At 39.6% G+C, this 27,456-nt stretch overlaps 2 protein-coding genes and 1 long non-coding RNA gene across 12 annotated transcripts in view; 1 reads left to right on the top strand and 2 right to left on the bottom strand.

The window, feature by feature from the left end:
- Nucleotides 1-16,101, bottom strand: golm1 (golgi membrane protein 1). Of its 2 annotated transcripts, none has more exons than XM_046034197.1 (11): nucleotides 15,945-16,101; nucleotides 14,621-14,755; nucleotides 12,668-12,847; nucleotides 12,404-12,458; nucleotides 12,176-12,278; nucleotides 11,172-11,295; nucleotides 10,868-11,027; nucleotides 6,619-6,741; nucleotides 4,479-4,640; nucleotides 2,713-2,811; nucleotides 1-2,113 (listed from the first exon to the last, which is right to left on the bottom strand). In XM_046034197.1, the coding sequence occupies exons 2-10, from the start codon at nucleotides 14,747-14,749 to the stop codon at nucleotides 2,714-2,716; spliced, it is 1,134 nt and encodes a 377-aa protein (XP_045890153.1). In that variant the 5' UTR covers nucleotides 14,750-14,755; nucleotides 15,945-16,101; the 3' UTR covers nucleotides 1-2,113; nucleotide 2,713. The 2 variants fall into 2 exon arrangements, with proteins under 2 accessions (XP_045890153.1, XP_045890152.1); XM_046034196.1 differs by having other exon boundaries at nucleotides 6,538-6,741; nucleotides 15,945-16,100.
- Nucleotides 3,977-23,207, top strand: LOC123959876. 2 transcript variants are annotated; one of them, XR_006822399.1, is made up of 4 exons: nucleotides 3,977-4,098; nucleotides 7,535-7,611; nucleotides 12,684-12,880; nucleotides 21,001-23,207. It is a non-coding gene; the product is annotated as an uncharacterized LOC123959876 (long non-coding RNA). The 2 variants fall into 2 exon arrangements; XR_006822398.1 differs by lacking the exon at nucleotides 21,001-23,207 and adding an exon at nucleotides 13,160-13,248.
- The window catches only part of LOC123959874 (G-protein coupled receptor-associated protein LMBRD2B-like), a 13,854-nt gene continuing 2,462 nt past the window's right edge, over nucleotides 16,065-27,456 (bottom strand). For 3 of the 8 annotated variants that reach the window (XM_046034188.1, XM_046034189.1, XM_046034190.1), the window contains 17 exons: nucleotides 25,680-25,897; nucleotides 25,316-25,425; nucleotides 24,310-24,408; nucleotides 23,972-24,139; nucleotides 23,569-23,779; nucleotides 23,296-23,370; nucleotides 23,051-23,155; nucleotides 22,768-22,948; nucleotides 20,969-21,150; nucleotides 20,650-20,783; nucleotides 20,444-20,549; nucleotides 20,158-20,255; nucleotides 19,878-19,981; nucleotides 19,533-19,579; nucleotides 19,278-19,386; nucleotides 17,560-17,653; nucleotides 16,739-17,436 (listed from right to left, as the gene is read on the bottom strand). In XM_046034188.1, coding sequence (XP_045890144.1) covers nucleotides 17,373-17,436; nucleotides 17,560-17,653; nucleotides 19,278-19,386; nucleotides 19,533-19,579; nucleotides 19,878-19,981; nucleotides 20,158-20,255; nucleotides 20,444-20,549; nucleotides 20,650-20,783; nucleotides 20,969-21,150; nucleotides 22,768-22,948; nucleotides 23,051-23,155; nucleotides 23,296-23,370; nucleotides 23,569-23,779; nucleotides 23,972-24,139; nucleotides 24,310-24,408; nucleotides 25,316-25,425; nucleotides 25,680-25,853 — 2,061 coding nt within the window. In that variant the 5' untranslated portion in view covers nucleotides 25,854-25,897 and the 3' untranslated portion in view covers nucleotides 16,739-17,372. Of the gene's footprint in view, nucleotides 16,171-16,738; nucleotides 17,437-17,559; nucleotides 17,654-18,806; nucleotides 18,871-19,277; nucleotides 19,387-19,532; nucleotides 19,580-19,877; nucleotides 19,982-20,157; nucleotides 20,256-20,443; nucleotides 20,550-20,649; nucleotides 20,784-20,968; nucleotides 21,151-22,767; nucleotides 22,949-23,050; nucleotides 23,156-23,295; nucleotides 23,371-23,568; nucleotides 23,780-23,971; nucleotides 24,140-24,309; nucleotides 24,409-24,667; nucleotides 24,693-25,315; nucleotides 25,426-25,679; nucleotides 25,898-27,456 lie in introns of those variants that run through there. The other 5 variants (XR_006822397.1, XM_046034192.1, XM_046034195.1 and 2 more) reach the window with 5 other exon arrangements.

Below are 27,456 nucleotides of genomic sequence, written 5' to 3' on the forward strand. Positions count from 1 at the left end.
TTGATAGTGGTAATAAAAAAAACGTTTTATTCTCTATCATCAATAAAGTCTATGATTATTTAAACCCTTCACAAATTTGTTCAACAGTTCAGGACAAAATAGAAATTGAAACACATGAAATCAACAAAACACTGGATCCAATTTATAGAAATTGCATTTTCATCAACATTTTCTCTCCAGGTATGGGACTTTTTTTTATTTTTTTTATACACGAAGAGGCGGACAGAGCTTTTTGACAAAACAAAGCAGAGGTTGTCCAAGCTTTTCAATGTCAGACAACAAAACTGACAATGAGCAACAGCAAGTTTGAAAACTAAATTTGATTGTTTAATTCAAAAAAATCTCAGGAACAACATTTCCCCTGCAAGATCGACCAAAGGGGAGACAAAAAGGCAGACAATGCATCTGTCATCAGGACTCCTATTCTGCATTTCTAAGTTTACTTTGAAACATGAGGAGTAGATCCCAGATTAACATAATTAACATAAATAAAAAATAAGTTAAAAAACTGACACTGCTCAGGATATGAAGTTATCTCTCTGAAGATTGAGCTGATAATATGAACTCTCTTGAAATCACATTCTTTCAATTTGTGTTCCTCAAAAGGACTTTGAACTGAAATGTTAAAGTTCCTAATACCTACTGTTCATCTGAAACATATCAAACAGTAGTATACAATCTTCTTTAATAGTTCACTCAAAATAAGCATGATAAAAGTTTTGATGACACCTGTATAGTGTTAGGACGTTATTGTAATGATGAAGCTGAGAATAATGACAATGAGTTCATGGGTTCAAGCAATCAACCTATCAAATCACAACGTTTCTCCTGTTATTCCCCATGTTTTTCAAAATTAAGAGATATGTCCATATATCCAATGGGTAGGAGACCAATAAGGGTATAAATATCAGTTATGTCCTGCACACCTGTCTTTGTGTCAGCCAGGGGCAGAACAGCTTAACTGTTTTACAACCTACTGTAATCACACAGAGCCATATAATTCAGATTCAAATTAAAATAAGCAAATATTATGCAAATATTATCCAGGGCATTCAAAGTATTCCCTTCAGTATATAACTTGTTCTTCTGACTTACTGATCCAAAATGTTGAGCACAGGACACTTCCAACCTTGTGACACTTCAATGATCTTAAGTATAGCCGAGAATAAAAGCCTTGCTGCTACTAAAATGCCAAAACAATTAAACAACTACACGTCTATTAAGCCAACCTTACTTTTTTTCCAGCATTAAGGGGAATCAAAAAAAGATGCTGTTAACAAGACTGTCAGGACATTTCCTTCATTTGCTGCAGTTATGGAAAGCCTTATTTGCGTTCACTGACAGACATCTTGTAGAGTAAAATGTCCTGGCCACTGAAAGTCAGCATCCTTTCTATGAGAGACTGTACAGGAGTAACTTAAGGCATTGTTGAACATGTGAGAGAGGAGAGGCCTGTGCTGCAGAGCCCTCTATTGAAGGAGTCTGGCCACTGAGCTCACTTAAACCATTTCCACTTAGTACAGTATTTCACGCCTAGCAACCCTATAAAGGGTCTGCATATTATCATAACTTATATTGCATTGAGGTTCCAGTGAATACAGAGTGAAGATAACATAAACACCACATCTAACCACATAATCAAAACCCACTGATTTCCAGGCATGTTGATGGGTGACCCATAAAAGCACCTCGGGGCTTTTTGTATACAGTATGACACAAAAACAGAAAACATGAGGGTGCACGCTTGGCTGACATTTGCATATTTGTCATTTTTTTGTGGCTCTTTCAGAATATTGTGAATTGCATAAGAAGTCGTCAATATTCTTACTCTAATACAGAAAACGTGATGATCCTAACTATTAGAATATCTGACTGCATGTTACCAAATCAAATGTACAGAATGTCATTAAAATGACAAATAAAAGACATTCCAGAAAGCAAATGCTCATGAAATTAAACTGACAAACAAAACATCACAAGTCTTTCTTATAGAAATTTCCACCTTAGTTTGTTTTATCTTCACTGTGTTTGGAGGGCTGCGCATTGACCTGTTGCGCTGAGGTGTAAAACAGGTCCTGCTTCCTAATGTGGCGTGCGCGATCCTTCTGCAGCCCTATAAGACAAATTCAACATTGTGTTAATAACGCAGGCATATCTTTGTTTGTGTTTTCTATCAATAAAGCTGCACAGTGCCTGTAGCAAGCGTACATTAAAACTAGTAAATCTAAAAAAGCTGCATTAACATTCAGTAACAGGCAAAAAGGTGTGTCAAGCAAATGTCTAGCAGTAAAAGACTTAAGGATGGACATGTCTGTGATACTTAGAAATGTCATTAGACAATAAATTATAAAACACAAACTGTATATTGTTCATGTGGTATTTTCTCAGTAGTCAGCTGAACTGGGAAATATCATTATCATACCATATCATTAATCCTTAACTACCATTTCCCAAGGAAAATTAGAACAAAGAAAAAACAGCATTATTAAATGGTGTTCCCATCGATCACCTGTGTGTGAACTGTTTTCAATCTGCTGCCATGAAATATACAACGGCTCTGATTTCAGAGACAAGCTTGATACTTGACTGAAAAACTCGATTTTTGCTTAATATCAATTTTTAGCAATTACAGTGTGTGACATGTTGAATCAATGTTTGTATACTATAATATAGCATAGAGAACAAAAAGAGAGTGCATGTTTCAGTGTGTACCTTAGACTTGAGCAAGCTCAGCTTGTTTGTCTGCTTCAAATTCGCCTTCGTTCTCATCATCCCCATTATAATCAGCCAGCTCCTCCTCCATGTCCTTGTCTATCAGAAAGTAAAAAGTAGTTATTCACATGAAACACACCCAAATACATTTTTAGCACAGTGCATTTATTATGTCCTCTCCGCACCGCCGACCTACAGCCGATCTATTTTTGAGAATTACTACCTCGTGATGGAGCCTTTTTTTCAACCAGCGCAGCTTTTCCAGCATTTACTGTATTGATTTAGCCGCCCAGGAAACTTACAGACCAATTGCATGTGCTCGTAACGTCTTATGTGATGCTGCTCAGCCAGTCAAATCTGTGCATTGCGATAAACATTGCGAGTTGAGTCAGCGAGTGAGATAGGGCTAAACACATGGACAGAGATGACAGAGAAAAGAGAGTTCACGTGGATTTGTGGATTTGTGGAACATGTACATTCTTCCCACGGGAAGTTCAAACCCAGAATATCTCATATGATCCGACACTGTCACAATTAAAAGCGGCAATGTGAAGCACCACTATGAGACAAATTTGAGCAAACGTACCCGCTCAAATCCGAACTGAGGGAACAGAAAATACAATCCTAGCCAGCAGGACAAGCTAGAGCTCACGTTTCTCACTGAACAAGAGAAAGTAAAGAAGTGGTTTATAAGAGGAAATGAAGGAGAGCAGGTATTAAAGCTGTTCAATTGTTAAAATGTGTTGAGTGTTTATTATAAAATAGGTTGAGACTACAATCCTTTCAAGCAACACTTTATTTCATTTGTTTCTGAAATTAAGCACTTTATTTAAAGATGCATATTTTAAAAAAATGTCTTATGTATTTTTTTTAATGCAGCCTTTAGTTTACTTAAATTAAGAATGTATTATTAGAGTAGTTATTATTTATTATTCCTCCAGTTTGATGTGAAAACTAACAGTAAATATTGTTGAAATATAATTTGATTTGACAGTCAGTTGTTGCCTAAAAACATATGATGACACAACTATACGGTATGGCACTGAATGATAACTCAAGTTAGTCGCTATGATGTTCCGGACTGTTACGACTCTAACGGTCGTGTTTAGTTTGGGGTGTGTTCCTTCTCTCTCTCAGCTCTCTTAGGTAGTGACCCTTCCCACATGCCTTGGCTGCGTGAGAGAGTGGCAGCAGGTGTGACTGATCACCACTCAGGGCCTGGAGGTTAAGAAGGCTTGGGTTTTTCAGAGCATTCTGTTTTCCCCTTCTACCTGTTGAGACCACACTGCTGAGCAGACCAACAACCGTAAGCAGATCAGAACCAGCCAGCCCAGCGGACAGTGGCAGACCATTCAACCAGTGGGTTGAACAACGGCTTTGTTTTCCGTGAGTCCGGAACAGCATGTCTAGTTTAGCGAGGACTTTTCAGTTGTACAGTTGTTAATTTAGTGTTGAACATAGCTTCCTTAGTTATTTAACCTGTATTGTTTATTGCCTTACCTGATTGTTCAGTCTTGTGTTGGTTTTCCTTTTTTGTCAACATTGTAATAAATAGAACCTTTGGTTTGCACATGACCCTGACTTCCTGTCCTCTTCTAAACATTGTTGCTCCTCCTACCCCTGGACTTACCATCCGGAGAAACGTAACACTGACCTTTGCTTGGACTGGACCTCTTTAGAATTTTAATTGAATACCCCTGCTGTAGACCTTCTCCCCCCTCTCTCTATACATACACTTTTTCAGTCATCTACGTAGACACACTAACCTATATTTTCAGCCCGTTGGCGCTGCTGTTTCTCCACGTCTACTTCACCCACAACTTGCTCGTCTGCGTCATATTCCTCTGGGCCATCAACTGTCTGATCCATAGGATTCTGGTCTGCTTTCCCGTTGCCAACCAGCATGCCTTCCATCCCAGGGTCTGCCTCTGGAGACATGAACAACTTGTTGTTTCAGATCATAAAGGTTTCAACCTCATCGCCGAGAATGCTTGGATAGGAATAACAAACTGGTTTACTGCTTTCAGTGGACCAGGGGCCTGTACCACAAGGCAGGATTTGCGCTTATCTAGGTAACTTCGGGGTTAACCCTGGGTTCTCAGTACCACAAAGGTGGTTTACTACTTACCGGGGCAGATCGCCATGGTATCTTATGCTGAACTGCTAACCTGCTCCAGAGCAGGTTTCTTTCAAATAAGAGCTCAACTCTATGAAAACGCCGCGTACTGACCAATCGGCTTTCTCGGAAAATTAATCACAATCTGTAGGAAATCCCACAGACTGTTTTAGACTATAGGCTGCTTTATGTTTGCTGCGGTGATACAGAAACTCTTGTAGGCTATAGCAATAACATCCTATGGAGACTGATTAAAAGCCTTAGGCTATTGTTGCCTACAGGCTTCTACAGTAAGCCTACTTACTAGTTTGAAATGTGTCTTTTATTTGCTCCCAGTCAGCTTCACACAGCCTGTCACAGCTGTTAAAATAAATGGGTTTTGTTCTTATGTGAGGCTGAATATTATGAGCAGTTTGGTAGGTATATTGAAATACAAAATTTTAATATGAATGTAGGCATCTATTTTAGGTTAGCATAGCTTTCTTATATGCCTCCTACAGAGACTGTAGTCATGTTCTGCCCCACCTTTGAGATTCAGTCTTTCAACCACTATTTGAGCACATTTTATAGCATTAATGGACTTTTCAATTCATTGCTTTATGAAGCTAATTTAGAACACTTTAGAAGTGTGTTAAATAAATTAGCTTTGTTTGCTTGTTTTGTAAAATATGATTCTCTGATGCCAATGGACTTGTTTGTGACTGGTCACCTGCTAACACTGCCTCTTGTATGTGAACGCGCTCACGACTGGATTGGGGAAACCCTGGGTCAAGTTACCAAGTTGATAACCAGCTTCGTGGTACCGCTTATCACGACTTGGTGTTAAGCCAGATCACTGAAATATCCTGCGTATGTTGAACTCACTTCGTGGTACGGACCCCAGGTGGAGTGGACTGAGTTGGCATGCTACCTGAAAATGTTTACCGCAATCAGCGACGATCTAAACTATTTAATTTGTACACCTACATTACAGCTGCATGTTTTAAATGCTGGTTAAAAGTAGTTCTGTTACAAACATTAGGATGACAACACTTGTATAATCTCTATTAGAAATAGGTGAGAACTTTCTATTGGCCCTTAAACCTGTTTTAGATAGTGTATTCAGGGACATGGTGCTAGTACCTGTGACACTTTGAGTTGCACATGCATCACTGTCTTGCGTCTACACAACAGTGTAAACGAGGTAATGGTAGTACAGCTGTTTTGCTCTGTTTTTTTTTTTAACCTTTACTTATTCAGGGGAACTTCACTGAGAGGCATCTTTTGCAGGCCACTAAGGAAGCTGCCCAGTACAACCACAGCCTGGTCTGCTGGCCACTAAGCACCTGTTGGGGTTATGGGCCTTGCTCAAGGGTGGTGGTGGTACATGAGGGAGGGCAAGCACTGCTTTCCACACCAAGGTTTTATCCTGCCAGTCCGGGGACTGAACCGGCGACCTTCCGGTCACAAGCTCGCTTCTCTAACCTGTGGACCACCACATGCAAAACATAATATATTTTTGTGATGTAAACTGGCCAAACGGCAGTCGGCTTCGTTCTGATGTCCAACTCTGATCTACGTGTAACCCAGCTGGAAACAGTTAGAGAATACTTTACCACAGTGTTTCTATGATACTGTCAAGACTGGCCTTGTTGTTCGGTGGGAAAACACAAGTACTCATGTGTTCAATGAGTCTGATGCTCTTCAATATAAAAAGGTTAGTTCCTTACCTTCTATCTGAGCATCCATGACCTCCATCTCTTTATCCTCAGTCAGATTATTCTTCAAAAGTTTACTGGTCTCTGCCTCACCCTCTGTTGTGACAGTTCCCTCTGGTGGTTGCAAAAGGTCCTGCTTGACCACAGCCAGGGAGGGACCAGACTGGGACGCTACTTCTGTGAGATCCTTTGCCATGTCCACCGGGGCATCTGGCCCTGGGAAATGACAAGGCAGAAAACACGAGCAATGGGAGTGTCCACTTGTCATTGCAGGTTTTATTGCAGCATAACATGATGCATTGGATGTGCAGTATGTACATCCTACGCATACATACAGGGTACCCCAGGATTCTCAAAGTTATATTTAAGACCTTTTTAATACCACCTAGGATGAAATATAATAAAACATTTTATTATAATACTCGCATTCATATTTTATACACAATCGCTTTCTGGGGTGTGTTTGTACACAAATGAATACAATATTTGTTGTACTAATAACTCTTTTGGTGTGAAACCAAAAATACAAAATTTGTGCAATAGGAGTGGTTACAATTAGTTACACTTTGGCTAGATAAGGTAATGTAGTAATATGACCATGCTAATGTCAATAGCTTCAGTGATTCATCCTGTTCTGTTTTTGCATCTAAAAGTTGCTTGAAATATAGTATTATGTAGTAATGGCTTGAAAGCAGTGGGGACAAGGAGTTGGTCTCCGGTTTGGTTTTTTTCTTCGTCTCTGTGATTGGCACATCTGGGTGATGAAAGTTTAACGTGTTGGACGTTTCCATTCACATAACTTTACCCTACAACAGTGGCGCAATGCCAACACACGGACACAGTCCTCGTCTCATACACAACTGTCTCTACTGCTGTTATAACCTTCACTGACCAGGAACCTGCAGCGGGTCTTTCAGCTCTGTTTTCTAACTCTTGTCATAGTGGGTGCTTCTCTAGTCTCTTATTGCATTCATGTTTTCCTCACTTGTGTCTTTTCCTTGCATCTTAGTCAAAGGAAACCAAGCCAGGAGAGGAGGAACGAGGAAATGTTTGAGACATGAGACGTCCTTTCCTCCGAAGCGTCAGGTGAGGCAACGTCCGTTTCTGATGACGCCAGCAGCTGATCGATGCTGGATAATTTGTCAGTCGGCTCCAATAGCTGTAGAAACTTTTGATGGAATTTGTCTGCACACGTGCACTGTGTTGGTACTAATAAAATCTCAGTTTTCAGAGCAGCATGATTCTCTCTGTAGCTGTTACCTGTTAAACACCTGCACATGAATAATTATAGGTTGCTGTATGTCCTGCTCAGAGGCACAGGATCATTTCTACTGGCACAATGCTTATATTTCTGCATTTATATATTGATCCTGATTGTGAATTCATTATTGAATAACTATGATCATGGTGTCTTAGAATTTATTAGTTTAAAATTTTTCAGGGGAAATTGAAATGATGTAACTTTTATCAAAGTTGATGCTCAGTTTTTGGCTTTCTGTTTATTTCTTCTTCTGATATCCTTTTAACACTACTGCATACATTTTATTTGCAAGTCACATCACTCGTCACCAATCGATCGCTGCATTCCATCATATCAATCCAACGATTTCTTTTTAGCTCATTCATCAGCTGATTTTATTAGATGCAGTCTGTGAGATGGCTGGATGTGCAGACTTTATTTTCCTTTGCTTGCTTCATTGGAGGCTTTAGCTCAGTTTAGTGACTTGTCCAACTCCTTAGGCTAAGTCTTTACAATGTTTTATTGTCATCTATTTGAACTAAACACAGGAATTATCAGCCTCACGTGACTGAATAGAAATGCCGATAAATTATGTAGCCTAAAATGTGCTTCTTGCCGACGGACTCTTCGACTCTCTGACTTTAATTGTCTTCATAATAAAAGTTGATGGGAGAAATAAAGAGAAATCTTTCTTATAATTGAAGAAAGTTGTGTGGGGCTTTTGTTGTTCAGACCTACAATGAACACAGATTTTGACAAGACAGTGAATCATAAAACAAATCAAATACTGTGCAGTGATACAGTTGAGTTTAATGTTATCTGTCGTGATGTATCAGACCGATCAGCTGCAGTGTCCAATCAATATAATATGACAATAGTGGGACAACTGTGGATTTGTGCATTTTATATTGAATAAATTTGGAGCTACTCCAAATTCCTCTTTTCCTCTCCCAGAGAGGAGCAGGGGGTTAAAGATTAACTTTCAACAGACTGCTGAAGAGACCAACGGAAGGGGGGGTGTAAAGTTGCTTTCTTTAAGTGTTATGCCTGGGCAGTTGATCGTAAAACTGGCGCCTTTTTGATTCCGAAGCTGATAACGCGGGGCCTGACTGTTAAACTGACAAAGTGACACTAACCAGCGATTAGCATTTCCCTGAACAGCCTATCAAAACTGCCCCCCCACACATGTAACCATGGCAACTGACCTTGCTCGTTGTTTTATTACCCCATCAAAGGGATACTCCTTGTCTCACCCAAGTGTGACATAACCCAGGAAGCCGAACTTTAAATAACCAAAGACTGCAGTCTCCAAAGACTCAAAGCATTTAATTAAGTTTAATTAAATCTCTTAGTTACTTGATTACGTTTGCCTCTACTTGAGTAGTTATGTTACCATGTTGCTATCTGTTGTTGATATTAGTGCTGAAAAGAATCTAAATAAGTTACTTTTGCAGTGTTTTTATTTTCAGCAAGACACCCCTTCATGTAATGTGTAACCAATGCGTGTTCACAATACTTTCTCACAAAATTCCTTTAGAAATGATGATAAAGAAATGTCATACTATACTCTAGTAATTATCCAGCTTAAATTTAAGGTTGAATTCCCCATTTCCTAAGGAAAGATTGTTTTGGGTTAATCTAAACTTTCCTCATGTAACCTGAGCTCCCCCAAGTGGACAAAATAAGTATTACATACCATCGTTGGAAATGCCATTAAATATATAAATATCCTGACCAATAATGTGACAATTGTTTTCCTGTTACCAAATGCTTAACTTGGAACAGTACAACTGTTTGACCATTGAGGTTTGATTTTGGAAAATATTTGATTATAATATGTGCAAATAGATTTCTTTTCTTTTAGACATTAAGTTTAGAAAGGCAGTCCCTCGGGGAACCACGCCCCAGGCAACAAAAGCACGACACACGACGTTGTTTGCTCTCTGTTCTTCTCCTCCCCTCGTGCTCTGTCCTTCCGCTCTGCTCTCTGGACGCTTCAGCACGCGTCTGGCGTGCCTCGCCAGGCAACGCCTAAGAGTCGGCCAGCGCAACAGGCCTTTGTTCGCTTGAAGCTACACACGCGAAGTGCCGCGACATCAATCTGCCCCTCAGTTTGTTTTATTTTCTTTCTTTTGTTAAAGTTATCAGTCCGTTAAGTTACACTGGACTAATTCAGGAACGACCAAGTTCCATTTTTAAGCTTTTTCGTCGAGCCAACTTCACCGAGGTCAGACCAAGCCACGTGGTCTCGCCAGCGGCAACGAAGAAAACCTGAAAACTGCTGTACTGCCAGACGGAGGACGGCGTTTTCTTCAGTCAGACACAGGGACCCCCCGGAGAATCCCTAGCAAAAAGCCAGGATCAGGCAGCTAGCGTGGGACCCGTGCAACAGGCCAAAGCAGGCCGTCGACAAGCCGTAAGACCTAAAAAAACATTCTGTGATCAGAGATGTCCCGTACTGTTAATATTTCCTTTTAACTCCTAAACTCATAGCTTACTTTCATTAGTTCTCCTCTGCCGTTATTTTCCCTGTATTTAACCACCCGTTTATATCGCTTTAGTTAACTTTAGTTATTAATAAATTCACTGTAATCAGGAAACTGTGTGTGTTGCCTATTTCCACGTCCCTGCCAAGAGAATTGACCCTTTATATATGAGACTGACTGATTTAAGAGAATTATTAGCGATTATTAACTGATCACTAGTAGTAATTGTATAATAAGAGCTACCTAGAGGTCCGGAGACTCTAGGATTATAACGACTCCGGTGGTGCCCTGAAACGAGGAATAATTTTTGATTTTATGAATATTAAAACAAATTTAATTATAATAATTTTAATTGGGTATTCTCATAAATTTACTTTAATTTAGCCATGCTACACCTACGAAAGGACAAAAAAATGAAGACCTTTGTAAATGAAATTTAATACTTTGTAAATAAAATTTTATACTTAAGGCCTTATTTTTAGAATATTTTAAGACTTTTGTAATACTTTTAAGATCCCGCGGTTACCCTATACATAAATACTACTGTCATTGCATGCTTTTGTGTGTTGAATTTCAGTCATGTAGACAGAGCCACCGGGATATCCATGTCTTTTACCTTTGTCCACAATGATCTCATTGGTCAGTAGTTCAGGTGGTTCATTTTCTTTGGGCTGAGAGAGGCTTGGTCTGTGGCTTACAACAGTTGATGTCTTAACAGCATCAGCCACAGTCATGACTGGTCGGTCCTCTTTTACTGCTCCTGTCACTGCATTTTCCTTTAACAGAGCACAATGGTGCGTTTATGACAACTGACAATGGGTTGCAAGGAACAACAGACCAGAAGTGGATCAGGCTTCGTATAGCCGGTACTTGATGTACGTCATCCCATGTTTCACTGTCAAACAGGAAAGAGAACTTACCTGTGAAGTGACACCTTGTGGAGGGATGAGCTTCTCCATTTTCTTTTTAACTTCAAGTTTAGCAGCAGCCACTCTCTCTTCACACAACTCCTTCTGGGACAGGACCTGGGAGTGACACTGGGTCCTACGCACACGCGCGTCAACCAGGAATGACAGAAACACATTAACTGGCACGAAGCAGTTCATATCGTGTGATATTTCATATGCATGTCATATTTTAAGTTGATGGCAAAAAGCCTGAGAGGCAAGGGAGAAAAAAAATTCTGGTGTCCATTGTCCAAATCCATTGTGTAAATCTGATCTAAATAGTTTGATCTCCTATGTTCATAACTGGTGAAAAAAGGTTAAGCCAGTTTCTACATTCTTTTAATTATGAGAAATCTTTTTTTTTTTTTTTGTCAGTTGTCCAGCAGTGTTTGTTGTAATACTCATTCCAGCCACAAAACGCTCATGTGCACCACTACACCATGTTCTAAATATGAATAAAAACATTCATGTTTCCTTCCAGGTGAAGCGCCGATTAAAATACATTTCTAGTCAAAAGCAAGGCATGACATGACACGAAAGACATGAAGGTTAAGTAACTTGCTAGAACACAATATATGTAACTTGTGTTTAGAGTGCATGGAGAAACTCAAGTGGAAGCAAACATGAATGCTTTTAGTCCTGTTTAAAACATGTGGGTAGTGGTGCAATTAGGGCAACCACATTCAGCCTTCTGTGACCGAAATGAGTATTAGAAGACACTGCCAAAACTTGTTGACACATGAGAAAATTTACCTTTTTTTCACCTGCTAGAACACCATATATAAAATTTTTTGTTTGTCCAATCTAAATAGTGTTCTCTTCCTGTGTTTAAGACTTAAAAACAAACATAGAAAATGGATCACTAAAACCTTTTTTTCTGAACTTGCCTCTCGGGGATTCCCTACAAGAATGCTGCAAATAACTTCATCTTCATAGACCTGTATAAATTTAATTGTGAAAAGGAATCTTTTTCTTACATGTCATAAGTAAGTTTGCTGTTAAGGGTTTTAATGCTGCCTTGGCAGCTCTGCAGCTCCTTCTGAATCTTCCCCAGGTCATCATTTAGCTGATTCAACTGACCTACAGTGCAGACACAAACAAGACGTTAGAAGCCACATCAGAACTGAATTCTATTATTTTTCTACAGAGTTCTGCTGGCTGTTGACCGCAATGCACTTTTGAGAATTAGAGGTTAAACTTGTTACCTTTGAGTTCCTGTAGGGTTTTAGTACTGGAGGAAATGTTCTGCTGCAGTGTGCCCTAAAAGCAAAAACACAGCAGCTATCAATATTCACAGCTGCTTTACAATTTATGTCAAATTTTTCATTGGATAATGTTTGGTGCAAGCCACAACAGTGAGGGAGTAAAAAGTGTTTTCACTGCCCCGCAATTCCTCTGTGGCTATAGTTTATAGACAACAGTTTAACGTGCAGATTGTCCTTGCATTTTAAACTCCCAGTGGTGTGCACCTTCTCTTGGCTGCAGGTGTTCTGGGCTCCTTCCAGCTGTCTCTTGTAGAGGCTTTCTATGTGGCTGATCTGCTCCTTTTGTCTCTGGATCTCCTCCTGGAACTCATTCTTCTTCATCTCAGCTACTCCACGCTCCGCTGCTCCACGTCGCACCAGGCCTTCCAACTCATACAGCTTAGTCTGTATCACACAAACAAAGACAAATGGGTTAAGGTTAGTTCAGCTATTTACTATTACTTTTTTTTTTTTAGGCCATTCATGTGTGTTGAACTATTTACAGGGATGCAACCTCATCAAGGGTGAAAAAGGTGACAAAGATTCCCAATGAGACAGAAATATAAATCAACAATTAAGGCTGTCTGCGTTGCCCCATTCCATTTAAAAAAAACAAAAACAAAAAAAAAAAACTCATTGGTTCTACACAAATCACATAAATGGTCTATTCTGGATTCAAAGTGGCAAATCATTTTCTTCCCTTCATTTATATTGAAGGACACAGGTAAAGATGACGACAACAACAAGAAATCTGACACCGGGTATTGAAAGAACGCCAGAAACCATAATAAAAATAAAGCACACTAGCTGTGAGTTTCCTCATACTTGTCACTTATACCCAAGACAGAAAAAAGAAGAACCAGCACCAGTGGCGCAACTGTTTCTGCAAAACAGCGGAAATGTTTGATTCATACATCCCTGTTCTGCAATGCAAACAACCAAGGTACTTGGTTAAGTTCATTGCTTTTAGTGACCTGCATTAAAGGATGTGTGTTGAAAGTGTAAAAGGAAATTCATTAGCACACAGACATTTCCACACCAAAAACCCCGAAAATAAAAAAAGACGAACTGATGACTTTTACCTTAAAGTGGTCATATTATGCTAATTTTCAGGTTTATCATTTTATTTAGGGGTTGTACCAGAACAGGTACAAGGCATCATTTTCAAAAAACACCAAATTTTGGGTCATACTGCACATGGCTGCAGCTCCTCTTTTCACCCTGTGACTTGAACGCTCCATTTTAGCTGTGGAGTGATACATCTTACTTCTACAAGATCTTTGTTGGGAGTTGCACATGTGCAGTTCCTAGTTAAGGACTACTAGCCAATCAGAAGCAGAGTAGGGTGGGTCTTGAGAAGCCGGTAAACAGAGCTTCGGTTCATCTGTATGTTCCACTTACCAGCTTGGCAACATAGACTGGAGCAAGAGTTTCAGAGTGGTGAGTTAATAATCTGTAACAAATGTATCTTTCATACATAAAGTTTTAACTGAGCTCTGTGTCTACATCACAGTAACAACTTGATGCCCATCGACTGCCTGGAGGGTAGCTAGTGTTTGGAAGGGAGAGGAGAGGTGTGCTGCAGCTCAGTGTTTTTCCACCGGTGTTTTTGAGGGCATGTCTGACTAGCCGCTTGGCGAGCCTCATGATGCGCATTTTGCTTTGGGATCAAAAGGAAAAGGCTGGACAACTGTTTTCAGGCAGTTCAAGCAGTATTTTCTCTGGGAGATGGGAACTCCCTCTGTGCTGGACTTTGGGTTTTTTCACTTTGCAAACCTATTACATGCACATAAAAGATGTATAACTCAACAAAGGAGAGGGAAAAATTACCTCTTTAACTTCTGCAGAAGTGAAGGACAATGGTGTTGAAGATCTGCACCAAAAGATTCATGCAATACTAACTGTAAACACATCAAGTCTAGACTAGAACCTGACATTGCAAGAATCAGATGTATTCTACAAGAAAATATGAATTGATTGGTAATGATTTCCGACACAAGACGCTTCAAACTACATTCAATTTATAATTCATGCAGTGTTCACTTCAAAGCACACGGGATCTTTTAAATAACTTAATGCTTTACAGCAAGTTTTTTGGGGGGTCATTTATTAGGTGATATTTGCAGTCCACTATGATTAGAAAACTACAGAAACACAAACACATACAGATGAACCTACCTGTAGCTCCAGGTTGCGGGAGCTGGACACCCAGTAGTTAAAGCCCAGAACCAGGATGCATGCAACTAGTGCACCAATCATTAGAGGCGGTGATCTTCCTCCACGACGCCCATTTCCCAGCCCACCCATAGCTGTCTACAAAATACAAGCATATAAACCACAGTCAGAACACTTTGAATGAATTCTATAATTACATGTTAAAAACAAGTCTTTTCTGACTTTAAGCATTTAATTATCTATTATTTGAAATTAGTCAGCTGGATTCTACAGGTGCTTTGTCTTTGCAGGTTGACTATAGACCTGTGGTGTCCAAAAACATCACAGGATGGTCTTCAGGGAACCTTATTGGATCATATAGGCCAAGACATCAGTGTTTTTAGCAATTCTATTAAAAGTACTGTATGCATTCAACTTTATTTTTATGTGCAAAAAGACCACATTTTAAAGAACATTCATGAGACACCTGTACACTGTCCTGCCTAATACTTAACACTATAGAGCAGCAAGATCTCAGTTTGTTCCTAACAATGCTGACTGAATTAAAATGCCTGCAGGTGCTGAGAAACCAGATTCACCCATACCTGACAAGATTCAAAGTCCAATAATGGTCCAAAACTTTAATTTCACTGGTACACTACCATATTGTCTGGTGGGGGAAATGCAAACCGTCCCAGCCCTGCTTATTAAATGCATGGGAAGCCTTCCATCGTGCAAATCATCCAGGCAACAGCCAGTTGGAAAGAATTGGTTTCTCAATGACTAAAATGCAAACAGACGCCTCGTATTTATCCTGGCCTGCTGTTGATGCTGAAATTAATGTCGATGAGCAGGAGTTGTGTTACAGAAAAGGGTGGCCCAAGGGAGTCAACCTCAGCTCAAGATTACAAACAAGCACTGGGATAAGATGAGCAAATATCGGCGTCTGCTAAATAAGAAAATCCCAGCACAGGCCTATAATCAGTTTATACCGGTTAGGTTAGCCATAAAACGGTTACTCGTAAATTATATTCGATCAGCTAAATTCCGGGTCATGAATGAGCTTGGCAGTTGAACGTTAGCTAACGTTAGTGTTAACAGTCATCACATACCTAACCCAGTAATTTGTATAACATCTTACAGAATCATTTTTTTAAATGACAGCCGACAAAGAAGAGTAATGAACTAAGCATAATGTAGCCATTTTATATTATTTGAGTCAATGCTAAACGCACCAGCGTTGCAACCTAACGCTAGCGTTGTTAGCAACGTAGCTTGTCCCCAGTTGCCGTTTAGCTGTAGGTTAACATTTAACTAGCTAACGATTGAAGCCAGACCATCTACTTACCCGATAGACTCGAGTCACAAATCAGGAACTAAATGTTGGGCCTAGTATATAGAGTGATATTTGGTGATATATTTCACAATTTGGCCGCAATTACCAGCGCATTAACACTAGGCAGTTAGCTCGTATTCATTATTGACATGGAAGCTGCAGACTTCCTGTGTTGGTGGTTGTGGCCATATGGTTGTGGCTGGCTGGGTCTGGGACAGTCTGGTGCTGCCTCTGCTTGCTGTAGGAAAAAAATGGCGTTTTAGCGTGACCATCATTTCACTGGTAAAATAACCCAAATGTACATTTAATCCTTTACATTTAATTTAGAAAGTGCTTTTGTCAAATCTTTAAAAGGTAAGATAATATTATTTCAAACAAAGCATTAAATTGCTCGACTTTTTAACTACTGAATTTTGCAGTTTACGAAGAGTATTTTAAAGCAGCACGGGCAGCCGTTCAATACAGGTGGAACTGTTAAAATTAGGACTTCTATCTTAAATTAGATTAAAACAGAATTAAATAAACTTGGCAGAAATTCACAATGAATAAAATATTTTATGTATGTTTGTATTAAAATAATAGTTTAAAAGGATGAAAAACAATATCAAAACACGGTCACACTTTTCACTTAGTCTTACTTGAACTTGAAGGTTATATGTATACTAGCTTTTGAGAAATTTGCACCGACTGCTTTTTAATATCATCATAAAAATTTTATGATGCAGCAACTGAAGATCTTAAAATGATGTGCTGGCGCATCACATTTAAGTAATTCATACTCTAATGAAGATTACATAAAAAATGGGTAAAATGATTATATTTTAATGCATAATCATGGCAGACAAGCAAATACAAAACATACACTCTTACAGAATATGTCATGTCATTACAAACACTAAATATCCCACGTGAAATAAGTTAGGCTGTTATCTCCCCTTTAAGTACGTGACTCAGTTTTCCTTTTGTTTTTGTTTCAGGCACAGTGAACTTTCTAATTTAAAAATAACATTTATCAACTCATGGTCGAATATTCAGACAACAATAAATTTCCACATGTATGATAATGTGTACCTGTGCCATTAATTTCTTTCATCCATCAATCTACACTTGTAAAACACTATTGTTTGAAAAATAATAATAATTATAATAAAAATAATTGTGCACAAACTTATGGCTTTGGACAAGAAATATCCTTTCACAATTTGTAATCTTTTTCAGTAAATAATCCAGTTACAGAAATCAGCTGAAAAGTTTTTAATTTCACTTTCATCCTTTTCCTGATTGTATGTCCATATCTCAGATACATTATCTCCCTCTTATTTCCTGATATGCTATATAGTCCTTTGCATACTTGCCTCAAGAAAATATTCATTTTAAGTCATTTTTTCATTCCCAGGAACATGTACTAGCTTTGAGCTTTCCTTCCATGTCTTCCGTCTATCAAACATTGTCAAAGATGCCCGTCTGAGAAGGTGACAGAGACAGGTAACGTCCTCCTGTGGATCTATAGTTTCACACACAGAGAGATACAGTAAGTTATTCACAATCCAATTTGATGTAAGATCGAGTTCTGTGGGCCATATTATTAAAACACTATGTTCAGTTAATATGGCAAAAAAACACATGCCTTCTGTTGGGCGAGCCTTCATCACTGGAATTATGTTGCAGTAAACCTCTCCGCTGCTCCTCCATCTCCTCATCTCTTCTGGTGAATGTGACAACTGAGAAAGACAGAAAGCAATGGATACACAGTATCCTGTAAGCACGCAAAACTCTTGATAGATATATGATCCTCATCAATAAAAGGTTATTTTGAATCAGAATGAAGAGGGGAGAGCTGTAAGTTGACAATGGTACTTCTTAATGGTTTGCAGATTCTGTAGCAAAAACACACACAAACTGGCACCATTACTTTTTGTAGGACTTGTACAGTACAAGAGAATGGCCCTGCCTAAATTTCTCTTTTTCTGACTAGCAGACACTGGTAGAAGATGTATTTAGATCCTTTAGCAAAGCCAGACTGTGAAAATACTAAAAGACCTGCATTAAAAATGTTACTTAACTGTAATTATGTAAGTATTATCAGCAAAACTAATATAATGCTGATTATTATGATTATTGTTCCTGATGCATTTGTGCGTAATTCACATTGTACTGTTGAAATTGGTCAAGGTGGACCTGATTGATTTATTTTATATATTGTTTGATAATTTAAACTATTATGTGCAAAACATATATGCATTTTTATCATGTTTTATAAGTTCATCAAAATTCAAGAAAAATCTTCTACCATGTAAAACCTCCCTCTTCTCTCTACCTCTTCTCTCGTTTAGTTCATGTTTAGTGTTTACTTTTGGTCTATGTACTTTTGTGTTATATTTGCCCTTGTCTGCTCTGTGTTCTCTTTAATCCCTGCTTCAGTCTGTATTCTTTGTTGGTTGCAGTTCTTGGTGATCTGTTGTGTTCAGTAACCTGTGTCACGTCTGTTCCCCCAGTTATCACTCTGCATGCCAGTCTCTCGGTTTTCCCCTGCTCTCTCTCTGCCTACCTGTGTCTCGTTAGCCTCATGACCCTCACCTGTGTACCTCCTCCCAGCTCGTTAACCCTGTGTATATATCCTTGCTTGTTTCCCCTCAGTCTTTGTCCGGTCATTGTTGCGTGTATACGCTCTGTCCCTCGTTGTCATGGTTGTAGTTTGCGCTGTCTTGTCCTATTACCTGCCTGTTCCCTGTTAGTTCCTGGTATTTTGGGTTACACTCGTTCTCGATTTTCTGTTAGTTTTCTATGTTCATTTTTGGATTAGTCTCAGCCACTCTGCCAGTAAGTGTGCTCGCCTTTTGTTTGTTTATGGAATAAACCCCTTTTGAACTGTACCTCCTCTGCTCTCCTCCTGCGTTTGGGTCCACCACCCTGCTTATCCTTCACAACCACCACAATCCTGACACAAGTAAAGTACAATTCTTGAGTAAATGTACTTAGTTAATTTTAACAGATAACATGATTATGCAAGTAGGATAACTTGCTTAATTTCAGTCCCTTATACTGGAGCAAACTAAGTATAAGTTGCTCTGGGGGAGGGGGACAGGGAGTCAATGGGTGGTGCATGTTCCAAAGTAACCCGACCCTCCACACTGTAAAGTCTCTATCTACCTTGCATGGGTGCCTTGTGGCTAACATGGCAGCTGTTCCTGCATCTATAAACAAACTCTTAAAACTATTACAGACGTGCATAAAATATACACCTAGACCCTGTTGGAAATGTCTTGTCATATCATTTTCAGTAGCTGTGAGTGAAACAGAAAAATATTTTACTCCATAGTTACAGTAGTTTTCTTTTATCCCTACCACTTTCCTCGATCTCTGTGACAGGGCTGCTCTGGTTATCCTTTAACTCAGTGTAACCAGCTCTGGTCCGCCCAGTGGCCCCCTGGACACCATACCGCTCCCTCCAGGCCTGAAAAAGACAAAAAAACAGACACATAAATACCTAGACACACTTAACATAAACCAGTAGAATCAGTAGGCCAACAGATTGGATAGATTGTTTAGCTTCATAGAAAACTGTAAGAGAACTGATTTGATAGAATCAAAATTTCTAACCAATCTTCGATTTCCTCCATCCTCATCTTTCTGTCGTTTTCTTCTTTCTGCAGCAGAACAAATTGTAGTGTATATCGTTTAAAAAGCATGTGCACTAAATTTACAGTGAAGGAACAAATTATGGTCTACTATACTATACTACTTATACTTTCAGATATATAATGTGTACTGAGGTATAAGAAATACATCAAAAGTAAAAGAGTGAGCCAGTGAAAGAACCTGATTTATCTAATAACTATTAAGTTCACTAGAAACAAAATATGAACAAATAATTGATCTTGTCTGCAATAATGTAGATAATGGTTAGTTAGTTTAGTTTAAGTTTTTTAATTTATGATTACCTACCTCTTCTGATGAGTTCCCTGCCTTCATCCACCAGGTCAGAGGTCAAGTCATCGTCAGTAATGTACTGATGAAAGCCCAGGAGGTTCAAACAGCGAGAGCCCAGGCTACAAACCCAGACACACAAACACAAATATACTGTTAAACATATATTTTTTATGTGCAACATAAACAAGAAGGCTACTAAAAGTTTCTCAGAGCAGATTTCTTTCCCACAGACGTCCTGTGCAGTACCTATCTGTTAAGTAAAGCAGTTTTTAGTTGTTAGTGGTTATTGTTTTACCTGTAAAAAGTGGCAAAGCAGAGCAGCAATATCAGCATGGGATAATAGATGTAGAACCCGTCAGATATGAAAGATAGCAGACGCATAGAGCCCATGATCTGACAGAGGGAAACAAAGGGGGACACTGATTTGAAGGCAGAAAGATTTTGACATTTTTCCATATATTTTTTGTGATCATACACATTTCCTGAAATGCTCATTTGTGTGATTGGTGCATTATGCCACTGTGTTAGTATGAATGTCTGCGTAGGTGTTGGTACTATGTGCATGTTTGTGTGGGACCCACAGAGGTGTAGGATGTCTGTATTCTGTCCTGGTGTGAGATGGCGGAGTCCATGTGAATCAGGCCCAGAAAGTTGAGGCACAAAGGAGGGGTGAGACGGCAGAACAACCTGAGAGGAAAAAACAAAGAGAAGCAACTCTATGTCATCATATAATGTGAGAGACCGGACCGAACTGTAAAATACATATATTAGGACTTGAGGAGCGTACATGCCGCTGAACTGCAGGCTATAAGCATCAGTCTGGTGATGTGGCACCAGGTAATAGTAGTTGAAAACTCGTATCCGGAACACTGTGGAGTAGACACAGACACACAGGAAGAGGATACTGACGAAGCACACCATCTGGTGGGGAGACACAAAACAAGTAGAAAGAGGAGTCCGGTTAGCTAGTTCAAATTGGTTTCTACAATTTTAGTAAAGACAAAAAAGAATATTGTAGAAGATAAGAAAATGTTGTTTTTGTTGAACATGTTCTTGCTTAAAGAAGCTAGCCTGTTGGGACTGTACCTCACTGATTGCGTGCCCACCTCAATGCAAATGTAATTGTGTTGTTTTTCAGCCATCTGAACAAAGACGGCGAAGAGGGAAAGCACAGGGTGCGTGCTGAAGAAGGTGCACTCGGACCAGACTACTGCTGCTGAGAGGAGACACAGGAGAACTGCCAGCAGCCTGTAGAAACCCCGTCTGAACACACACTCCCAGTACCACTCTGAGAAGGACACACACCCCCACAAACAAACACACCTATGCATGAGTACAAAATGTTGGAGGAACAATCAAAGTCCAAATCTACACATAAAACATACCGCATACATGGATTATTTTTTATTATACCTTTATTTTACCATGCAAGTTAATTAAGAACAGTTTCTCATTTACAATAACGGCCTGGCTGGAGACAAAGGCCTCCTGTGAGAAAGGGTACTGGGATTAAATAAAAACATGAAACAATAGACAGAGGATGCAGGACAACAACACAGTCCCAACAACCAACCTTAAAACCGGGCACAAGGACACGAAGAGACCAGATGAGAAAATAATGAAAAGATAGATAAAGAAACATAACAGATAATCTACAGAGAGTAGACAATACAAAAAATGGCAAAATGGTTGAATAATGAAAACAATCTAGATAGTATACATATAACAACAACAAATAACATCACATGAAGCATTTACAGTTTTGTAAACAAGTTTGTGATTTGCCTTTAAAAGTGGCAGTGGTGACTAGAGTGGACAGTTTTATTGTTTTTTGTAGTTGGCTCCAATCGTTGGGTGCAGCGAACTGAAAGGTAGTGCGACCTAATGATGTGTTAGCTGAAGGGATTTGTAGCCGAGTTTCACTTGAAGAGCGGGTGCTGTAGGTGACGGAAGAAGGATGAAGTAGACATCCCAAATACTGAGGGGTTAGGCCAAAGAGAGTTTTGTAAATTAGCATAAACCACTGGATCTTACGTCAACTATGAAGTAAGTGAGTTTATGGAGGTGTATAAATTGCAGTGGTGTGTCCTGTAAGGAGCATTGGTGGCAAATCTGATAGCTGAGTGATAAAGAACATCTAGCCGCTCGAGAAGCCCCTTACCTGCACACATGTAAATTACATCACCAAAGTGTAGTATGGGTTATATAGTCACCTGAATCAGGGTGAGTTTAGCAGATGGGGTGAATGATGACTGATTACGGTAGAGAAACCCCAATCTGGCCATTTAATGTACGTGGATTCATACACACACACACAAACAATTGTTGTTATGGTGTTGGTATTTTCTGTTTTTTCCTGTTTATTTATCACATCTAGATTCTGTTTTCTTGGTTATGTATTGTTTGTACTTGGTTAAATCAGTCCTCCTGTGTTTTTGAATGCTTTACCTCCTGTTTAATTTTGAAGTTGTCCAAGTTAGTTGTTGCTGGTCCTTTTGGATTTCCCGCTCAGTTTCTGGATTTATGCTCTTACATTTAGATTCTGCCTTTATTGGACATCTGCCATGCTTTCATGTTAGCCTGTTTATTAGTTCTTGTCAGCTTGAAGATGAAATCTGCTGAAGTTAAACTGATTTCAACCTTTGGTCACCGGAGCTTAGAGTAAAGCTTTCTGTTGAAGCAGGCAGTTAGAGACATTTATCTGGCAAACTGGGTCTACATTCATACTTATTAGAAGACCAGAAATGGAAAAAAATTGCAGCACTCAGGATCACACTAGCAGGCTATTAAAAGTGAAGTCAAGTAAATCAAGTCTCAAAGAATGGAAATATCTCAATCGGAAGTACCTTAATTTTGTAAGAAGTAAAATATTTTCCATGTGTACATTTCAGATTGTGGTACTCACCCACAGCAGGAGAGTAGAACCTATGCATCCAGCTGTTGTGGTGTGCTGTGGGGAAGCTGTGGGTGAAGTGTCGCACCGGGCTGCTTTGACTTTTAGCGACATCTTCTAGATGAAAGGCCTCGTCTAACAAGATAGACCATTGAACCTGAGTCTGACCGTGTCTCTGCACCACAGAGATTACCTGAAAGGAAAATACAGGCAGCACGGGAAAATAATTATTCATGTCATATTTTTTTAATTGTTTCCTTTACAATCACTGTGCAATGTTAAGAATAATAATTACCTTTTTATGAAGCTTAACTAGGTGTCTTTTGGTGGGAAGGACATCCTGTTCACCAGAAGAGCATTCCACATTTCTTCTCATCTCTTCCTGGTACTCAGTGGGACACTGAAATGAGATGCCACACAAATGAGGACAGTCCCACACACACACCTGCCTGTTAAAAACTGCAAATCTAACATAAAAAGGAAAACTTGTAATGTCTAGTGAATTTGACCTACTGAAAAAAATTTCCTCATATTTCTCACCTTTGTCAAAATGGTGTCCACGCACTTCCTGAGACACTGGTTGTACCTGACAGACACACAGACGCTTGCCACCTCCTGATAATACGAAACATTTTTGTTCTTGTTCAAGTACAAATAAAAGCCAGAGAATGCCAAGAATGCAGGTGGAAATTCACATTTTATACATTTGATACATGCAAACTCTGTTGAAAGATCCTCAAAAAGACAACACTTTCAGATTCAGCACATGCTGGAATCTCTTCACACAGTGCGGGATTATTTATAAAACCCCACCTCCATAACATCTGCTAGGTTCTCCTCAGCTGCTGCCTTCTCAGTAGCCATTTTTGCTGCCTTGAAGTAGGTCTTGGCTAGCAGGTAACCATGGGAAGAAGAGAGCCAATGAGAACGCGGGATCTCCACCAGGCCATAGCCTAGCAACAGCACCAGAAGGAAGAGGCCCCAGGTGTTGGCAGCTGTGATGCCGATGGTCTGGAGCTCTGTCCTGCAGTTTTACAAAGACCGGAAAATCAATGCACTGACATAAGGCCAGCTTAGAAAACACAACTTGAGTTCACAAGTCTCACTCATCAGTATATATTTTTTTTTTTAGATTTTATTTTTGGTTCTAATTACAACAGTGTTTGGCCCCATTAGTCATCTAATTTTTCCTGAATTGAGGGCCCGTTTGACTCACCATGAGAGTTGCCACTTTGGGTGAGCAGCCACGTAGATGAGCAGAGAGATGAAGATAAGGAGGTAGGTGCCGTAATAGATGGCATTTTCAATGAGAGCTGTTTTAATCTTTCCAACTCTGGAGAAAGCTCCCGACCGTGCATAAGACTGCATGAAGGGCAACAACAGCCTGTACACACAGAAATATAGATACGCACACACAGAAGAGAGAGAAAGAGTGTCAATATACCGGAACACTTATGACAGTCTTTATGACAGTAGGTTGAACATACAGTCGTAGTCACTGTTTGAGTAAGTCACTCAGTGTGTGCTGACGTGTGAATGATCGGTGTATCTTACCAAGTAAGAAACTGGGAAGTCCAGTATACAACTCTCCAGAAGACTGGTAGGATGCCATCTGGGATATAACTCCATGGCTCCTCACAAACCTTCGTTATACTGTTACAAACACATAGAAGAATGTGAGCACGCATGCACACACACAGAGTCATTAAGCACAGTTAAAGCAGTTTACAGCAGCTGTGGCATATGCTCGCCTTAATCAACCGTGGTACTATAAATCTATAACTTTGCCACAACTGCAGTGCAAGAACACACTTCAAACTGTAGTGATGTGCATAGCTATTTACCACAGTGTGATTTAGTATACTAACACAGCAAAAGTTAGAAATATTCTAATCCTACACTTAGTCTGTACCTAAATTACAGAGTAGATCCAGTGGTACTGTTAATGGAAAGACATCTTGCTGCTGAATATTATAAATGTAGTTCTGCTGTGAACACTGCATTTGGGTGGAGGCAGAACAGAGATCAGTATCACAGCAAAACCTTTTGTATGAAGCACAAAGTAAATAAATGATTAACATTAACACTGACATGACGTCATCCATTCAAGTAATACAACTGACAGGTTATTCTTTCCATTTAGCTTTTGTGTGATTAATTATTTAACCTGCACAGTTTGGCAACATCAAACCTACAAAACAGTACAAGGACATGAGTGTATATTACTACAAGCTGCTGAGAGTAAAGCCTATTTGAAGCTATGGACCACATTTAAGACTCATTAAGAAGCGAAAGATCAACAACAGAGACTTTTAGAAATACTTTCTTAGAAATAAAGTGTCAACATCTGCTGTTTAGTTTCAAACTGTCTGACCCGTGCAGCTTGGATGTTAATAACGTACGTATTTACATGCAATGAATGAATGATAGTTGTTTTCATACTTTACTCTGGAAAAAAATTAAATATTATGTATCATGTTGGATGATCTGGAAGAATACATTGCCTTGAAATGAGCAAACTGTGGCCTCAGTGCCAATAAAAAAAAAAGATCTTATTTACCCGACAGTTGGATAAAGAGAGGAGTTGTTATCTGTCTGATTGGTGCGTCTTGCTTGAGTTACAGAAGTAGGGTGGTTTGCATTGTCAAGAACACATTGCTTGTAGATGGTCTAAAAGAGGAGCAAAGTTCACAGTCAGGCAAACACTCTTTGAACACATGTTGAAGCCTATTTATCACATTACAATGGTAAAGGTAACGCACAAGGCAAGAGCAGCAGGACTAAACACACAGCTCAGCCTCATTCAGACAGATTATTCTCAAATACACACACAAACTCACATTCAGTGTATCCTATAAAATACTAGCAACTCTGGTTCCAAGGCAAAAACAGACACACTTTAAGAAGCTGCAATGGTTTCATACCGTGCTGACATCGAGCGGCAAGATGAAGACGATGAGGAAGCAGAGGTACCAGGACAGCAGCGTCCCTAACAGGACCATCCGCTGCTGCTTCCGCAAATCTCCATAGCGCTGGAGGAGGTAGAGGGCCAGGAAGAAAACGACTACGACCACGACAACCAGCACGGCACCACTCATAGTGATGAATGAACAGACAGACGTCAAGAACTCATGATGACGGACTGGAGGGGACAAGAAGGAGGGACATAGGGTGAGATAAACAGATAGAGAGAGAAAAAAGAGGATCTCATTGGACAAAATACAACAGACTGGATACCAGCTCTTATCTGCTGGAACCTAGAGAAACAGTTTGACCGGAACACTCAGGGCAAAACATAAATGATACGGTAAGGAGGTGAGGAGGGAGAGAGCAGGGCAAAGGGAAAGAGAAAAAGGAACAAATGATCGAAAAATAATGACAGATACAATGAGACAGATGTAGAAAAATATTTGGGTGTACAGGACTAGATTATTTCATCACAAATTATAATGTAAGTGTGAACAGCAATATGGGTTAAGAACTGATAGGCCCAATACTCTTGTGCTAATTGAATTTGTGGAGGAAATATCAACTGCAATACCACAACAGGGGAGAGCGGGGTATGTTGTCACACTTTTCACACTATCTAATATTTACTGAGCACCGTACATCACAATGGTACAAATGCCATAGCCTACCAAATGAAAGAATTAAGTCTTGGGCAGAAGTTTAGTATTCATTACACTCATCTTCATATCTTATCTCATTATGGAGTTATAGACCGTTGAATAGCACTTGCGACTATTTGCCCCATCGGCAAGTAAGTTGTCACACTGGATTATCAAACTGTAAGAACACTTAATAAAATCAACCAACAATCAAGCCTAGAGACTTTGGAAAATAAATAATTTAATTCAAAACAAAAATGTTGGCAGAGCACACATTAAGAGGCACAACCTCTTTCTTCTCTGGAGTGCAAATAGATCTATGGTAATTGAATGTGATGCTGCAGATAACTTAAATGTATAACTTATTAACTACACAGATGTGGTGTTTAAACACACTAATGCAACAATGTGCATTTTGTATGACATACATACAGTGAGGAAAATAAGTATTTGAACACCCTGCTATTTTGCAAGTTCTCCCACTTAGAAATCATGGAGGGCTCTGAAATTGTCATCGTAGGTGCATGTCCACTGTGAGAGACATAATCTAAAAAAACAAATCCAGAAATCACAATGTATGATTTTTTTAACTATTTATTTGTATGATACAGCTGCAAATAAGTATTTGAACATTTGGTACAGTAGCCTTTGTTTGCAATTACAGAGGTCAAACGTTTCCTGTAGTTTTTCACCAGGTTTGCACACACTGCAGGAGGGATTTTGGCCCACTCCTCCACACAGATCTTCTCTAGATCAGTCAGGTTTCTGGGCCGTCGCTGAGAAACACGGAGTTTGAGCTCCCTCCAAAGATTCTCTATTGGGTTTAGGTCTGGAGACTGGCTAGGCCACGCCAGAACCTTGATATGCTTCTTACAGAGCCACTCCTTGGTTATCCTGGCTGTGTGCTTCGGGTCATTGTCATGTTGGAAGACCCGGCCTCGACCCATCTTCAATGCTCTAACTGAGGAAAGGAGGTTGTTCCCCAAAATCTCGCAATACATGGCCCCGGTCATACTCTCCTTAATACAGTGCAGTCGCCCTGTCCCACGTGCAGAAAAACACCCCCAAAGCATGATGCTACCACCCCCATGCT

Source organism: Micropterus dolomieu, linkage group LG21 (assembly GCF_021292245.1).
Source record: "Micropterus dolomieu isolate WLL.071019.BEF.003 ecotype Adirondacks linkage group LG21, ASM2129224v1, whole genome shotgun sequence".
In the NCBI taxonomy this organism is placed as follows: Eukaryota; Metazoa; Chordata; class Actinopteri; order Centrarchiformes; family Centrarchidae; genus Micropterus; species Micropterus dolomieu.